We start from the raw sequence: 16,899 nt of genomic DNA, 5'->3' as shown, positions 1-16,899 counted from the left end.
ATTCTTATTATAATATAATTATCTGGAAAGTAGTAGGCAACATGTCTGCTATTATGGAGTGCTTTTTTCCATATAAACTGGGTCTCTCTATAATCTGTGTTTTATAGTCCCATATTCTTGAATGTAAAAGGCCACACACTTGACAGTCCAAATAATAATAATAACAGTGCCATTCTGACCCTCTTGCATATTCTAAGTTTTGAGTTTTGGGGATCTGGCATTTGTGTTCTCCAAAGCAACTAGTGAAATTGCAGTGCTTGGACCTGAAAAGTACCATGAGTGTAGTTTTCTGAGTGTAAAATAAACAGATAACATCCCTTTATAGCTGCAGACAAGCAGGTATGACTCAGCTTGGCAGAGCTGTCTTTCCAAATGCTATTTCTAGCAAAGGGGAATTGTATGAACACCCGGACTTCAGAGACTGTTGCTGCATCCCAAGAAAGCAAATCCCGAACTGCTAAAAAGTCCGCTCTCCGGATATGTTGTTTAACGAAATGATGTGCAACTCTGACAACATTTAAATCGACGCCTGTTTTCCTGGATGCGCTATCCACTTGCAAAGTTGCTTTTTCAAGCCAGGAGAAGGAAGGAGAGCTCTTCCCTATCTCCCATATGCATGAAGATAATAAAACCTCTGCTTCTGCTTAGTTTCTGAAGAGTTTGGGAGTTTTGTGTTTCATTTAAATTAACATTTCTAATCCTGGAACTGCTGTCTAGCTAGGGGGCTGACCTTCCCTACTATTTGGGCTTTGGGAACCCTCAGCCCACCCCCATGCCACCAGGCGGAATTAGTTCCCCTGGGGCCAACCAGCATATGCTCTGCCCTCCCAGCCACAGGTGACACCAGCTCAGCGGCAGTGGCTTCTCCCCCATCCCTTCCCGTGACCTCTATTACCTTTTTTCTTTTTAATGTTAAGAGTTTATTTACAACACTCCTTTGTTGTACAGAAATATGTAAGCTCAGTGTAACCGGTAGCCATGGATAGTTACGACTTATTCATCAACCGTTGCTAAAGCCTGAGCACACTTTCAATTTGTTGGTACCAAATCCCCAAACTTGGTGGAAGGCAGAATGTCACAGGAAATACACTTCTCGGCTGTGTGCATCGGTATCCTGGGATCTGTACCACAGGCATGTTTTGGGTTTTGGTCTTTTTTTTTTTAATAGCTACCAACTTCATAAGAGCAGCCCAATCAATCCTAAAGAAGGTCCTAGCACTTTCCCTTCCCAGACCCCAGGGGATATCCTCAGCCCACTTTTCAGTACCCCCAGCCTCAGGCTCTGCCCTAGACGATTCCTTTCTAGCTCCCCCACCCACCACAAATAGATGGGAGAGGAAATCTTTCTTCAGGCAGGCCTCAGTCTGTGGGACTGTACCCACAGGAGTCTGGTTGATCTTTGGGCTGGGATACACAGGCTTTATGGGCTAGCCCAGCATCTACCCACCACACCCGATGCTGGTCTTCCAAGGCGGTGAGTCAAAGGCAATCATCTGGAATACAACACTTTGTAATATAATCTCAGGAACCTGTTCGCACCCGAAACCCAAACCTACTTCACTCGGTTCCCAGAACCTTGGCTTATAGTGTGGCTGTTTCCTCTGAAATCTTTCACATTTTATGAAAGATTCTATGAACCATGAGGAAATCTCTTACCTTGGTATTTCGATGGATTAAGTTTTGGACTTCAATATTGAGAGGGAAAGAGCCCGCTGACCTAGGAACCCCAAATGTCAGTGCCAGAGTGCCTACTGGCAGAACCACATAGACAAGGGAGGTGACAGAGGTGTCTTCCTCCTTGGGGCTTGGTATTTTACTGTATTGGAGCGTTTCCCTTATCTCTATCGCCTTTAGAGGTTATGCAATCCTCCCGGAGATTACTGTGTAAGCTCTCTGTCTGTGAGTAGCACCGCAGATGCACCTGCAACTCCCCTTTGGGGCGTCTCCCTGCTCTCAGAACTGGGGGAGGAGGGATGTCCAGGAACTCTGGAGACTCGCGCCAGACCGAGCGTCCTTGGACCTGTCCGTGCAAAGGGCCCTTCACTGTCACCCCTGGCTGCCACTGCCTCTCTTCTATCATCCCGAAGCCCCCCTCCTTTCTGTGTGCTCTGGGCTTCCCCGTGCTCGCAGGTGGTGGCATCTGGCTTCGCGCCCTCTCCACCCACCCCATGGCCCCAGTCACCACGGCCTTAAGGCGTCCACGCTGGTCTTTCTGGGGAAGTCTCTGCAGAGTCTGGAGCCAGGAAGCGACCCTGCCTGGCCAGGAGAGGAGCGCGCGGGGCAGCGCCTGCCTCAACGGCCCCGTCCGTTAACAGTGATCAGGAGGGAGCCACTAGACCCCTCAGGGGTGGGGGGAAGTGAGGTTTTGAAGCCCTGAGCTAAGTTGCTGGAAGAACCTCCCTACCCACTTGCCGCCCACCCCGCAGGCCCCTCCGTGGAGGCACCAGAGCGCTCCAGCCTCCTTGTACCCTGGGGGAGGCTGCCCAGCTAGAGGGGCACAGAGGTGGGGGGCACCGAGCAACAGCAGTATCTACCCAATCTGGGCATCCATGCCTGTTAGGACAACAGTGGTGGCTAAGGTGGGTGGCCCCAGGTGGGGCACTTCCAGCAGATGGGTTCCTGTTTTAACTTGCCCAGATGTGCCCTGCCCCCCACCCAGGGAAGGAAGTGAGTGTGGGCACAGTGGGGAGGAGGTAGGAAATCAAGCCTCTGACTCTTCCCCTTTTGTCTTATTGATTAAATTCTCTTTTTTAAAACGTTTTACTTATTTGTCAGAGAGAGAGAGAGCACAAGCAGGGGGAGCTGCAGGCAGGGGGAGAAGCAGGCTCCCCACCAAGCCAGGAGCCTGATACGGGACTCGATCCCAGGACCCTAAGATCATGACCTGAGCCGAAGTTCCCTGCTTAACGGACTGGGCCCCCAGGCGCCCCTTATTGCTGAAATTCTTAAAGCAGATGTGTCAAAGGCAGAGTTTCCTAGCCCCTCCAGGAAGCTGGGATTCGGCAATAGATGGTGAAAGGCACTGGTGTTGGGGTTCAGGGAAAACAAAAATGAGCAAGTATTTCCTTGGGCACAGGCCCAAGAAGGCGAAGGCGGGAAGGGCTCGGGAGCAGGCTGCCCGCAGAGCTGATTGACCCGGTGCCTCCTGCGGACTACGCACATAGTGCGGGCTCCGGGACCACACACATGGTGGGGGCTCCGGGGAGGTTTAGTCCAACCCCGACTCCAAATGCTGCTCTCACGGGTGCCCTCCTGCCAATCTGCCTTGCAACCTTGGCATACAGAAGTTTCTTCTTTTCACCACTGCCTGCTTTCCTGCCCAGAAGCCTTAAGCCCTAAACACACTGAAGCCAGATGGCCGCCATGTCTTAGGGGAAATTGCAATTTCATTAATGCCAATGTATCCATTTTCTATGGACATTGGGGTTACTTCCATTTAGAGAACGATCACAAAAAGTGTTCTCTATGAAAACCAGCACAGCTCAACATCCAGACACAATAGCACTAACTTTTTTATTCACACACCTATTAGGTCTTACCTTACCACACAATCCATTTTCCAAAAACAAAGAATTCAGCCTATTATCCTGGCCTTTGGAATGGGTACCGAAAGAATTATCCAACTTGTATTCCGAATCACAGATGAAAATTATTCTAGGAATTTCTGGAACATGATAGATGTAAGGAGACAGCAAGAGAGCCAATGAAACATCCAAACTGTCCTAGGGCCAAGGGGAAGGTCGACAACTCAGGGAACACTCAAGTCTTTCTTTTATATGGAGACTTCATTGTCACTGCTAAGATCCCCCGCTGAAATGACACGCTTGAGTTCCCAGCTTAGGACTCTTCATACTACAGGACCAGCCCCAGCAGCCCTGTGGGTCCCTATCTAAGACACTGGTTTAATGAAGCCATAATCCATGCACTTGATGAGACATTCCCGGGCTGTCTGCACCACTGCCCCCTTCTTCTCATCTGGCTCTTGTTTGCCCACAACAGTCAGGATCTCCAGCAGCTCACTCTCCACCAGCTTCTTGGCCAGCTCAGCGTCGGCTGCCAGCAGGTTATAGGCAATGACTAGGCCCCGGTGTTGGACTGACAGCCGGTCATGCAGGCAAAGCCGCTGGAGGATCTCCAACCACTGAGTTGTCTGGAGGGCAGAGGTGGATAAAGAAGGATTAGAGAAATCAGTGGAGGGACAGCGATGGGACATTTGGGACAAGATAAATAGAAGGCAAGAACGTATCTGGTTATGTGCATGGGACTCAGCATATGCCTACCTGAGCCCATTGGGACTAGCTCACAGACACCCACCTCCTTACCAGAGCCAGGGTAGGAACCCCAAAACTAGAAGGAACTTGACATAATCCAATCCCTTTCATATTATAAGTGGAGGAACTGAGGTCTAGGAAGGGGAAGTAACTCAGCTATGATCATACACGCAAAAACAGTAGAGAATAAACACCCACCTGTCCATTTATTTTTTAAGCATCTGGAGAAGCAAAGGGACAGGCCCACTGCATGCCTGATTGGAATAGGGATGGAGGGTGTTCAGAAAGGAGGATTCTAACCCTGGGCACATGGGCAATGCCTGCTTCTGCCAACCCAAGTGCCCTTAGAGACATGAGCTCCAGGCACGCCTGGGGCTTGCGCTCCACCAGTCCTGACTGCAACTGGAATTAACACTGGAGTCTGGAGTACAGCCTCTCCTCCATCCCTCCTCCATCCCTCTTCTCCATTCCCAGCTGTGAAGCAGCCCAACTACTGTGAATGTGGAAGGCAGGACTCTAGACCATCTGATCACCCCAAGAGACAGAGTTGGAGCTAACAATAGAACCAGGAGGCTTGACTTTACAGCATTCAACAGACACACATGAGCGGCAGAGAAGAATAGTTATTGGTATGGGTTTTGGAGTCAGAGAGACCATTTCAGGTCCTAGGTTATAGTCACTTACCAAATATGACCTTAGATCAGTTTTTTAACCTCTCCAAGTCTCAGGAGCCCTTCCGTCATCTGGTATACCTACTTCTTCACATTGTGATGATTTAGTGATACGGTGCATGGACAGAGCTTAGCACGGGGGCTGGAGCATAGTAAGAGCTCAACAAAGAGAAGTGGACAGAGATGATGATTTTAGCCACTAATCCAAGGATTCCCCCTTTGCACGGGACCTGTTACCTCACCCTTCATTTGTCAACAGGGACAGCTTCCTACATGGACCCCTCTCAAATGGGGAGACAGGCACAGAGGGGAAGAAAAGACAAATTATTGGCTTTTTGGCTTCTAATCAGATTTTCTCAAGTCTGCACCAAGCCTCCTACCACAAGAAAAGGAAATGAAAATCTATCTAGCTGTGGTAGGGTTCAGGGAAAGGTTTAATGTTGATGGGTAATATAACAGGTCCCGTGCCATTGCTCCCAGGCACAGACATGTAGCCAAGATTTCAGAGCCCCTCAGGAAGAAAAGAAAGAAGTGGCCAGGAGACGGTCAGCAATCCTGAAGGATTCCAATCCCTTCTCAACTACCTGGCGGTGTGGCCTTGAGCTAGTTACTTTTCTGCACTCAGTTTTCCTCTCCAGTCAATAGGGATAATAATAACCATACCCACCACCCAGGGTTGTTGGGAGGATGGAATAACTTAATAAATGTAAACGTTTAGAGCATCACCTAAAGCCCAGGAAGTGGGTGAGTCACAAAGCGCCCGGTGGGAGTCTTGATTGAAGTTGTGTGACCAGTTACTTCAGCAGAGGCCATTGTAGGGCGGGGGTTTCAAAGTGTGGTCTCCAGGCCAGAAGCACCCCACCTAATCTACTGATTCAGAATAGCTAGGGGAAGTATTTTAACCAGCCCTGCAGGTGACTCACACACCTTACAGTTTTGAGAAACTTGTCTTAGGGGGCAATGCTAGAACCCAAGGACCAACCAGGAAGAGTTACATCTGGCAGAGAGACCCTTCTCTGGTGCCAAACAGCATAAGCACCTGTGCAACTCAGAGAAGGCGTGTGTGCAAACACACACACACACACACACACACACACACCTTAAACTGACTACCTAAAAGAGCCTGCCAGGGGAACCTGCGTGGCTCAGTGGGTTAAGCGTCCAACTCTTGATTTCATCTCAGGTCATGGTCTCAGGGTCATGAGACAGAGCCCTGCCTTGGGCTCCCTGCTCAGTGGGGATTCTGCTTGAGGTTCTCTCTCTCTCCCTCCCTCCCCCCCCCCGTGTGCGCTCACTCTCTCTAAAATAAATAAATCTTTTAAAAAAATAAATAAGAGCCTACCTTTAAGGCAGACTTGAGTACATTTGAATTGAGATGCTTACATTTTTTGTCTTCAGTGGACTTGATGCCCACAAACTAAGTTCAGTTCGGTGAAATGAAGACATTTTCATTTTGCACTGCCGTGTTCGTGATTGCGCATATACCACTTTGCTGAGATGGCCACAGTCCCACCAAAGGATCTGAGCATCATGTTCACATAAGAGGACCTGCCATCTCTTTGCCAAGCCACAAGCTCCCTATGGTACCCCCACCAAGTCCATGGTCTTCTTGGGGAGCTCGGGGGTGCCATAGCAGTAGCTAGTGTTAGTGTGGTCCTCCTTGTTATCATTCTGAAGTACTGAGCTATAAGCACCACCAAAATCACTGGGTGAAACTACAGTGGGAGGGACCCAAGTTAGCTCATGTGGGAAGTTCCCACAATGGATGTAAGAGGCCACACGGTGTAGACCCTCCTTCTAAGGTGGGAGGAACAGATACCCAGGGACCTGGGAAGTGTTAGCACGGAGGCTGGTCTCCCCGCAGAGGATCACACAAGGCAGTCCCTTTCCTGCCCCCAGGACCCGCTCTCACCACTTGGGTCATCTTGAGGCACAGTTTCTTATGTGCTGCTGTCAGCATGGCCAGCGCCCCTGCGGCTGCATTCTGCACCTTGTCATCATCCTCCCCGCAGAGCAGCACCACCAGCTTCAGCCGGTCATTCCCATCAGCCAGGAACCTCTCCTGTACCTATGGGAGCGAGGCGGGTACGTGGCTCAGAGAAAAATTCCCCCACCTGCCAGCCTGGAGAGGGAAAGAGGCACCTGAAGCCATGTTCTCTGACCCAAGATTCTTTGGAGCTTTCCTTTGAGCAGCTCGCCCATGCCACCTCCTCCAGGAAGTCTCTGATTAGCTGGATAAAGGGGCTATAAACTCCTCCAGGTACAAAGTTAAAGAGGGTTTAGGGGTTCTCCATACGGCCTGTGCCACCACTCCTGTTTGCATTCAGCTACCCACACCAGGGGAAAGGGCAGGCACACACCCACGAATGGTAGATGTTGCCCAAAGAGCCATGTTTCACTTCTCTTTGGGGAAGCCTGGTATGCTTCTCCCACAACAGATGGGCCTTCAGGGTCTGCCATAAAATGACTTTGCAGTCCCTGAAGGTGCAGGGGTTGGACAAGAGCAGGGGACAGAGGGAGAGCTGCTGTACCATTCAACAGGAGAGGGACGAGCTTCCCAAGGACCCTAAAGCCAGGAGTAGAGCCTCCTAGGGCCCAGGGCCCTGATATGTCTCAGAGTTCACTGATCCCCACCACCACCACCACCACCTGCTCCACAGTAAAATCTGGTTGGTCACATTTAAGGGCATTTTGTTGGGTCAGGTTTCCTAGAAGTGGCGCTCTAAAAGGGTCAAAGGTCAGTCACGGCTGCCCAGGTTATGACCCTCCCCCTGCATCTCCCTGAAGCTGGAGTAGTGGTCCTCAGAGGCAAGAGGATGACAGAGATGGTCAGTGCATGGGGCACAGTGGTGACTGGGAAGCAGATACCCCCAAAGGACTACATCCCCCTCCTCTCACATGTAGATGTGGCCATAAACTAGTTCTCATCATGGAATGTGAGAGGAAGTGATAGGTGTCGCTTCCAGGCCACCATGGCGGAGAACTATAGGGGCCTTTCCTGTGGTCTCTCTCCTCATTCAAGTGGAGACCACTCCCAGAGTGGCAGAGAGGGAGACAGTTCTTTTTTAGGGTGGGGGGTTGCGGATAGTTCTTGATGGTCGAAGAAGCCTGGATACAAGTCATTGCTTAGAAGAAAGCCACTGGATCCAAATGTGAGCAAGAAGTGATGTGAGTGAGAAATGAATTTCTATCCTGTTGGGACCGCTTTATTTTGATTTGGGTTGTTGTAGCAGCTGATGTTCCCAGAGGAAGCCTGTCTCCCCTTCCCATCGTCCCTCCCCTCCTCTTTCTTTGGGATATACTCTCTTCTCTCACGAGGCTGCCAGCCCCCCAGGCCAGCCTCAGGCCAGCTCCCCGGTGGATCCTGTTTAGATTGATTGATTGATTGATTGATTGATTGATTGATTTGATTTGATTTGATTTATTTTACTTCAACAGGCTTTCATGGGTTGGGTTTTCATTCTATACCAGTGGGAAGATCCAAGACCTTGAGGTAAGAATTGAGAGCAAAGAGAACGGGTCTCCCACTAAGCCCTATATGAGGGCCCAAAAGGGCCACTTAGCCTGGGCCTCATGTTCATGAAGGGCCTCAGATTTGGCCCTATTGTTACCCCTGATGAGGTTATACCTACAGGCATAGCATTACTCTGGCAGGATGGAAAGAAGAAGACATTCATTCACCATATGGTTATAATTTCTCCCCATTACTGGACCGTGAAGCTATTGGCATGTTTTGAATTCATTTTATTTATATAAATCCTATAATTACTCTGTGAAGAACACAGTTACAGTGCATTGCAGTTTCCATGGGAACAGCAATAGTTCATTAAATGTTAACATTTAAAATATCCTAAAATTGTTTGTATCTGTGTTTGCTTTTCTTCATTTTGTTATGTATGGGGAGCTTCGATAAAATGTAAGTGGTCTAGCCTCTTTTGGCCTCTAAGAGGCCCTGGTCTTATATCCTTCTCTGCTACAAGATTATTCAGACATAAGTAACTTACGGAAATGGTACCTTCCATCTCACCCAGCTCAAGCTAGGGGTTAAACCCTTAGCTAGGAACAATACTATTTTGTGTGTTTTCCTTGTCTCCTTGGTACATATATTCTTCTCAGGGTCCCTACAGGGAAGGGGGCTGCACTCCAGGAGAAATACAGGGGTTCCTGGGTTCTCTGGCAAAATGCTACCTTAATACCACTGTAACCCTCAATCTCATGCCAGGCCCTGCTGTGTGGCTTGACTCTTCATGCCAAGATCACTCCCCGCCCCCATCCTGAGCCCGCCCCCATCCCGAGCCCACCTCACCTCCTTGTTCACCACCATATTGCACATGCATTCAGTGGCCGCCTGCCGCAGCTGGTCATGATTCTCGAACATGTAGTTCTCAATGTCAGGCAAGGCCCTCTCCTTAAAGATCTTCTGCCTAGGGTGTGAGAGGTAGGGAAAGGAGGCCACTGAGTCCTCCGTAGTGAGCATTTGGAGTTTCTGGCCACCCAAGGGCCATTCCGCCCTGCTGGTGGTTCCCTCCCACATCCTCGGCCAACATGGTTTGGATGACATTGATCCTGCCCCCCAGTTCCAGGAAGGGCACCAATGGGCATAAACTAAATGATAGCATAGCATCCTGGCCATAGCCATGGGCTGTGGGATGAACATGTCACCAGGCTAGATTCTTCTGTTTTTTTGCTGCAGAAGAGAAACTCTTTCTCTCCTGCTGGACATGAAGCCAAGAAGATGTGAGGTCCGGAGTGACCCTTGTGATCGTGACAGAGGGGAAGAGCCCATTTGAGAATTAAGACAACACAGGCAGGAGAAGTGGGCAGAAGTAGGAAAGTGGGGAGTAGTAGGGAAAGTAGAGAAGAAAAGAAAGTAGGGAAGTGGAGAAGTTTTGTAACGCCTGCATCAAGCCACACCCGCATCTGGTCACCCCAGACTTTTATTTACATGAGTCATTAAATTCCTTTTATGCTTAAACCATTTGCAGTTGAGTTTTCTGCTCCTTGCAACTGAAAGAATCATAACCTAATTCTCTCCCCCATCCCCTTGCTCCCAGGAAGGAATCCCCACCCATCCATTGGGTATCTTTTTTACTACTTTAGTCAGAAAGAAGTGTCTTTATGATCTCCTTTGCCTTCATACGTTCACTATGGGCTAACTCAAATCCCTTCCACTGCAAATGTCTACCCCCTGCCTTCGATCCTGTCCTCAGAGGAAAGCACACACACTACATATGAAGTTTCTGGGGTGCCTCTCTCCACCCCCGCTCCCTCCCTCCCCACCTCACTCACCGGAGTTTGTCACTCCGCCCAGACAGATTCGTGAGGCCCAGGAGAGCCTCGTAGTTCTGGAGCCCATCCCTCTGTGTGTCCAGGAGACTCACGAGAGGCCGCACCACCTCATACACCTGTGTGGAAGGGTCAAGAAGTGGGTCGGGCAGAGACCATGTGCCCCCAGACCCTACCATTTATAGGTGCCCTGCTTTAGAATTTCCAAAATGCTTGTCCACCCACTGTCTGATGCAGCTTTCACAATGACCCTGAGAGACAGGACTGTTTCCCTTACTTTGCAGATGCGATAACCCCAGTTTCTAAGAGGACAGTCCTGTTAAGTCAGAAGCAGAGCCAAGCCTGGAGTCCAGGCACCTCCAGTTCACTGCCCTCTCTGTGATGGCACCATGCCCCCTCCCAGGCTGGGGGTAGGGCGACAAGGGGAAAGGTCCCTGGGAGCAGAGGAGACTCCTCCCATTGCCCCATCCCACCCACCCCGGCACCTGGCACCCACCCGTTCCCCCGGGAAGGCGATGTCTGGATTAGAGACGGCGGCGATCTTTGCCAGAGCGTGGGCGGCCTTCACCTTGCCCACGTCCGTGCCCTCCAAGGCCAGGGGAATCAGCACCTGCAAGAGAAGGCACGGTCACTCCTCCGTCATGGACGAAGGCCTCTCTTCCCACCCTCCCTCTCCAGCTGTCCGCCTCTGCAGTACAAGCAAGGCTTGAGCATCACAGAGAACGATTAAATACAGAATCAGGGATTCACTCCCTTGCTTCCCGGCACACTTCGATGTCTTCACCTACACTCTCCGCCACCCATCCACACTGCTGGTTTTTGGAGAAACAAATGGATCTGTGTTGATGCCCTGACTTAAGTCAAATCTAATCATCACAGCAGCCACTTCCTGAGTGGCTGCTATGAACCAAAACTTGAAGTGTATTTTCTGGAATTCTTGTGACGTTCTGCAGAGTGATTGTGCAATTTCCCCCCCATTTTACAGATGAAACTGGCTCGGGGAGCTTGAGTAATTTGCCCAAAGTTCTGCAACTAAAAAGGGGACAAGCAAGAATGCAAAGACCAATCTTCTACAGCAAAGTCCACGACGGTCTGTGCATCTGTACCGGGCTTCTTTCCAATAGCAAGGAGGATAACTGGGATTCCACACCATAACATCAGGCAGAAGACAGTTTGGGGCTATGAACACAGACAGGACAGTATTCCAGGAGGTTGGGTTGGGGCACAGGGTACATTATTCTTGGGCCAGGCAAAGAGCATGCGCGTACTTGCACGCCCACACACACACACACACACACACACTCCTCCCCATGGATCACCTTCTAGGATGGCAAACCTTATCCCACCAATTACCTTGCCACCACCTTGAGCCACAATGGTTCCTCGGTCTTTAGGGTTATCGCAGAGTGCCAGGAATACCCTGTAGGGCAAGGATGAAGGACACATAATGTGCACCCTTCCCGGCATCCGCAGGCCAGCCAGTCAGACCTGGGGAAGCCCTAGAAAGTGCTACCCCCGGCATTAGCCACCTTGGCCAGATACTGCCATGGATATAAGGAGCTGGGGAGAAAGTGAAGCCAAGTGAGGCTGCAAAGAGCCACTCTCTCCCTATTTGGGGAGACAACAAATGGCTCCTTGCTGCCCATCAACCAGGAGAAAATCTTCAACCTGGATGCATCCCAGGACCTCCATGATCTGGCCCTTGTCCCCCTCTCCAGTCTTACTAGCACCCTCCTGTGCACCCCATACCTCAGAAATACTGTAGGAGAACCCCATCTCATTCACTCCTTCTCCCTCTGTCCTCAGTGTCTGTAGATGCTGTCCCTTCTGCCCAGAACCATTCCTCCCTGGCATTTCGGTGACTCCATGTCTCCCCTCATGGTTCCACTGAGTTGTCACATCCTCCAGGAAGACTTCCTGGTTTGCCCTCCCACCTACTTCCAGTCTGGCTTGTGCTCCAACCAACCCTCTGTTTCCCCCACTGTACCGTAACTGGGAGCCTGTCTGCCTCCTCATCACACTGCACAGAAACTGTGCCTTTTGTCTGGAAGAGCAGGTGCCACACAGGGCCTGGCAAACAGGTAACCAGGATGGACAGTGACCTCTTTCCACCCAATGCAAACGTCCACCTGTGATCCCTGCCCCACCACGTCACTTTTCGATGGTGATCCCCTTCCGTCTCCTCTCCAGGCCCCCCAATGACTCATTCGCTCATTTACACCCCTGCCACCTCTATCCCTGCCCAGTCTCCCCCCCAGACCCCTCAGACCCCAGCCCTGGCCCGCTGCAGCCCCACCTGGCCAGCAGCTCTTTGGTCTGGTCGGTGAGGATGGCACTGTCCGCTTTCACCATGCAGGTCAGCGCGGAGGTGACCCCAGCCTTCAGAAGGCGCTTCACACGCATGTCTATAAAGTCCTTCTTGTCCTGGGGAGACGAAAGGGTGGCAGTGGGGAAGGAGCCAGGGCACCAGGCCAAACTATATGGGAACTAAAGGTGGTGCATTTCTGACTGCTCGTGGCAGGCTGAACAATGGCCCCCAAAGATGTCCACGTCCCAATCCCCAGAACCCGTGGCCGGTACTTTACACAGCAAAAAAGGACTTTGTAGATAGGATTAAATCAAGGATCTTGAGACAGGGAGATAATCCTGGGTTATCTGGGTAGGCCCAATATAATCACGAGGGTCTCAACAAGAGGGACGCAGGAGGGTCAGAGTTAATAGAAGGTGTGGCAACAGAAGCAAGAAGCTGGAGTGATTTAAGGTCACTAGCCAAGGAAGGTGGCTTCTAGAAGCTGAAAGAGACAAGGGAACAGATTATCTTCTCAGAGCCTCCAGAAGGAACCAGCCCTACTGACACCTTGACTTTGGCCCAATGGGACTGATTTTAGATTTCTGACCTGGAAATAGGTCAGCACTGGAAGGTTTAGAACTGGAAGATAATAAGTTTGTGTCGTTTTAGGCCATTACGTTTGTGGCAATTTGTTACTGCAGCAATTAGAAACTGATATACTCTTCCAGATTCCCTTTGCCCAAACAACAGCCAAGGGGTGTCTGGCATGTTCTCCTCTTCCTTGCCCCCTCCCCCACTCCCAGTACAGAGCCTGAGCAGCTGGTGTGGCAAGAAAATCATCCCAAAGATCTTCATTCACAGAGAAGTGAAATCAAAGAGATCATCCAAAACCCTAGATGACCCAAATATTCCCTTTTTTGCAAAAGGTTGGCTTTTTATTGGTGGGGGGAGGGGAGGAGTTGGATGGGGGAGTTGGGGGATTAGGCAGGAGGGAGAGGGGATAGGGAGCAGATAAAGTTGACCTAACAATGGATTGGATTGTGCTGGAAATCCAAAGACTGCCCCAGGGTTGAACAGTCTCTACAGATAATTCTTGAAGTGGCTGGGAAGACGCTGGCCATCATGTGCAATCTCTAGAAGCCACATTTGAACTTTACAGCAGCAGAATATGCTATATACCCTTGCCTGCATGAACCACTATGCAGCTTTAAAAACTGATTCTGATAAAAAAAAAAAAAAAAAAAAAAGAGGAGGGGACACCTGGGTGGCTCAGTTGGTTGAGCGACTGCCTTTGGCTCAGGGCATGATCCCGGAGTGCCGAGATCAAGTCCCGCATCGGGCTCCCTGCTCAGCGGGGAGTCTGCTTCTCCCTCTGACCCTCCCCCCTCTTGTGCTCTCTCTATCTCATTCTCTTTCTCAAATAAATAAATTTAAAAAAATAAAATCTTAAAAACTGATTCCTAGAACGACATAGCAGGTGGCAGAGATTAAGGAGGGCACTTGTCGTGATGAGCACCGGGTGATGTATGGAAGTGTTGAATCACTAAATTCTACACCTGAAACTAATATTACACTGTAAGCTAACTGGAATTTAAATAAAAACTTAAAAAAAAATAATGGCATAGCAATATGGAAAACACCTAAAGTATTTTCCCAAAATTGGGCACAAAATAACAACAACATTCTGATTATGACTATGAAAAGAAAAAAGATGCACAGAGAAAAACAGCCTCTGGTAGGTAATATAATATACCAAAATGCTGATAGTGGTCAAGGGGAGATGATGTCATTATGAGTAGTCATTTTCTTTTCTCTGCTGTCCACCTTTTTGTTTGTTTTGTAATGTGGTTATATTACGTTGACCATTTAAACAAATCTAAGTCTTTTACAGGCTGGAAACACAATGCATGTACATTCATATTTAAACCACATACAAAGCATACCCTTGAGTTCAGGGGATTCCTGGGGAGGGCCCCAAGGGGGTTTGTGACATCTGGGCTACTGCTGACTGGCATCTCTCCCCCTCTCATTATTCCTACTTAGTACCCATAGTCCCAAATCTAGATATCCCAGGAAACAAAAGTTCCGTAAGTGTTGGAAACATGAAATACACTGTCTGAGGTCCGTGAAACTAACAACATAAACGTTCATCAAGGCTCCATTTGATTTTCAGACTACAAATGGCTGGATCTTCACCCCCCACCCCGCGTAAAACATTAAAACTGGGGGGGAATGAGCACCACTTAGTGGGGGAAATGTATCCACGATCCTCTTCAATTTTTCTGTGTCCTATGCCAAGTCCTCCAAGCACGCGCACACACACACACACACACACACAGAGCACCCAGACATCACTACCTTTCCATTCACCTCTCTGGCAGCCTGGTGGCAGGGACCCCTCCAGCATCATCCCTAGCCTTACCTTAGGGTGCTCCTCAGGCACGTGCTGCTTGGAGAACTTGGCGAGCTGCACCAGCTCAGGGATGACCTCCTTGACATCGTAGCTGTTGGTGCAGTTCACCAGGGTGGTGGCCACTGAGTACAGGATGGTCTTATCAGTAGTCTGGAGTTACGGGGTGGAGGGGCAGGAGGAGAAAGGCAGAAAGGAAACTTTAGAAAACATCTCTGCTTCCAGGACAGCTCCCTGGCCGGGCCGGTGAGTTGGTTTGGGAGGAGTGTGGCTGATGCAGCCCAGCTTGGAGAAGAGCAGGTGGCAGGAGAGGGAGGAGGGAGGAGGAACTGGGAGCTGGCTCTGCTCATGCAGGGTGGGCAGAAGTTTCTCCTGCACCTGGAACAGCACCCCTGAGAGCATGGGTGGGGGCCCCCTGGGTGTGCAGCTTACTCTGTGCCTCTTTCAAAAGCCCAGGCCAGCACGCTTTGGTGGGGGTGGGGTAGGGACTGGACACCTCTGGTCTGGCCCCCGCGGAAACTCCCTCCCTCCTCTCCTCCCTTTGGTGGTGGAAAAGAGCCAGGGCATTAGCCTAGCAGAGGAGGAAAGGAGTCTGGGAGGCGCTGGGAAGGAGGAAGGGACCCAGAAAGGGCTAAGCACTGCCTCTCAGTCCCTCAAGACCTCACTTCCTGAGGGTCCCAGGAAAAAATACCATCCTCTCATTCATCTTCCCACTGCCTGGAAGCCATGAAGAGTCACGAGCCCATTTTATGGTCAGGTAAAATAAGGGCCAGACAGGGGGAAATAACCAATCTGGTTTACACGGGTAGGAGGGCCAGAGCCGGGATGAAGACACAGGAGTCTCATTTCCCAGGCTCAGCGGAGGACCCTGTGAGCCTGAACCCAGGAGACCTTTCCTGAGGCCAGAGGTCAGGGCCACACTTGCCTTGGCCAGCTCAAACATGGCCTGCAGGGCAGGGATGTCCTGGACCAAGTCGTCTTTCACGTCGGCATCTAGCGTGAGGTAGGCCAGGCCCTCCACTGCCCATCGCCGGGTCCGGGTATCTATGGATGCACTGCACAGCCACCTGGAAATTGGGGAGGAAGCGCACTGGGCAAGGGTGCTGGGGCTCAGGTCAAGAGATGAAGCCATTTCAGGGTAGTGGGTAGTAGATGGGGGGCCTTTCACAATGTGACGTCCTCTGGAGCTCATCCCAGAGAGGAGGTGGCGGGCTTGAGGAAGTAGGACCCCCTTACTTGCGACACTGTTTGGCCAGCTTCTCTGTGGACCCTTCAGCAAACTGCCTGAGGCCGTAGTCCGTGCCTCCCGCGGAGCCAAGCTTACAGAGTCCCTGGGGGGGCGGGGGGGAGGGAGAGGCTTGTAGAGTCAGACACACTTGGGGACAAAGGCCTTGCTCAAACAGGTCCCTGTGGCTGGAACACTTTGCCCCTTTACCTTTGCTTGGACAAACCTCTATGCCTACTACAAAACCCCGCTCAGGGGTCACCTCTTCCAAGATGCCTTCCCCGAGCTCAGCTTCTAAGACAGGGTAGATGCTCACGAAGCTGGACTTTTTTTTCCCCAAGATTTTATTTATTTATTTGTCAGAGAGAGAGAGAGCACAAGCAGGGGGAGTGGCAGGCAGAGGGAGAGGACCCTGGGACCCTGGGATCATGACCTGAGCTGAAGGCAGACACTTAAACATCTGAGCCACCCAGGCGTCCCACGAAGCTGGACTTTTGCACCCTGCCCCTTTCTATCGCCATTTGGACCCCACTGATGTTTAGTGTTTTGAAGAAAAAGCACAAGACAATACTCATCTTATCTGAAACTGCAACGGTGAATGTTATTCTCGTACAAAAACTGGCACAGAAATCAGACCTTGTGGGTAACGAATTTAGATGTGCAGAATTTTACCCAGGAGAATTGCACTCATATTAGGAAAACGTGCCTTCCATAAGAGAAAACTCATGATGGCAGAAGCTATAATT

At 50.5% G+C, this 16,899-nt stretch overlaps 1 protein-coding gene across 3 annotated transcripts in view; it reads right to left on the bottom strand.

Annotated features, from left to right (window-relative positions):
• Positions 1-3,889: 3,889 nt before the first annotated feature.
• Positions 3,890-16,899, bottom strand: part of UNC45B (unc-45 myosin chaperone B) — a 29,175-nt gene continuing 16,165 nt past the window's right edge. Inside the window, exons 10-19 of one of the 3 annotated variants that reach the window (XM_021704274.1) lie at positions 16,165-16,259; positions 15,848-15,995; positions 14,941-15,081; positions 12,525-12,652; positions 11,582-11,648; positions 10,725-10,838; positions 10,232-10,347; positions 9,249-9,366; positions 6,855-7,010; positions 3,890-4,150 (exon numbers count right to left, since the gene is read on the bottom strand). In XM_021704274.1, coding sequence (XP_021559949.1) covers positions 3,890-4,150; positions 6,855-7,010; positions 9,249-9,366; positions 10,232-10,347; positions 10,725-10,838; positions 11,582-11,648; positions 12,525-12,652; positions 14,941-15,081; positions 15,848-15,995; positions 16,165-16,259 — 1,344 coding nt within the window. The remainder of the gene's footprint in view (positions 4,151-6,854; positions 7,011-9,248; positions 9,367-10,231; positions 10,348-10,724; positions 10,839-11,581; positions 11,649-12,524; positions 12,653-14,940; positions 15,082-15,847; positions 15,996-16,164; positions 16,260-16,899) is intronic. The other 2 variants (XM_021704275.1, XM_021704276.1) reach the window with 2 other exon arrangements.

Source organism: Neomonachus schauinslandi, chromosome 15 (genome assembly GCF_002201575.2).
Source record: "Neomonachus schauinslandi chromosome 15, ASM220157v2, whole genome shotgun sequence".
Lineage (NCBI taxonomy): Eukaryota > Metazoa > Chordata > Mammalia > Carnivora > Phocidae > Neomonachus > Neomonachus schauinslandi.
This window is presented reverse-complemented; position numbering and strand designations above follow the sequence as displayed.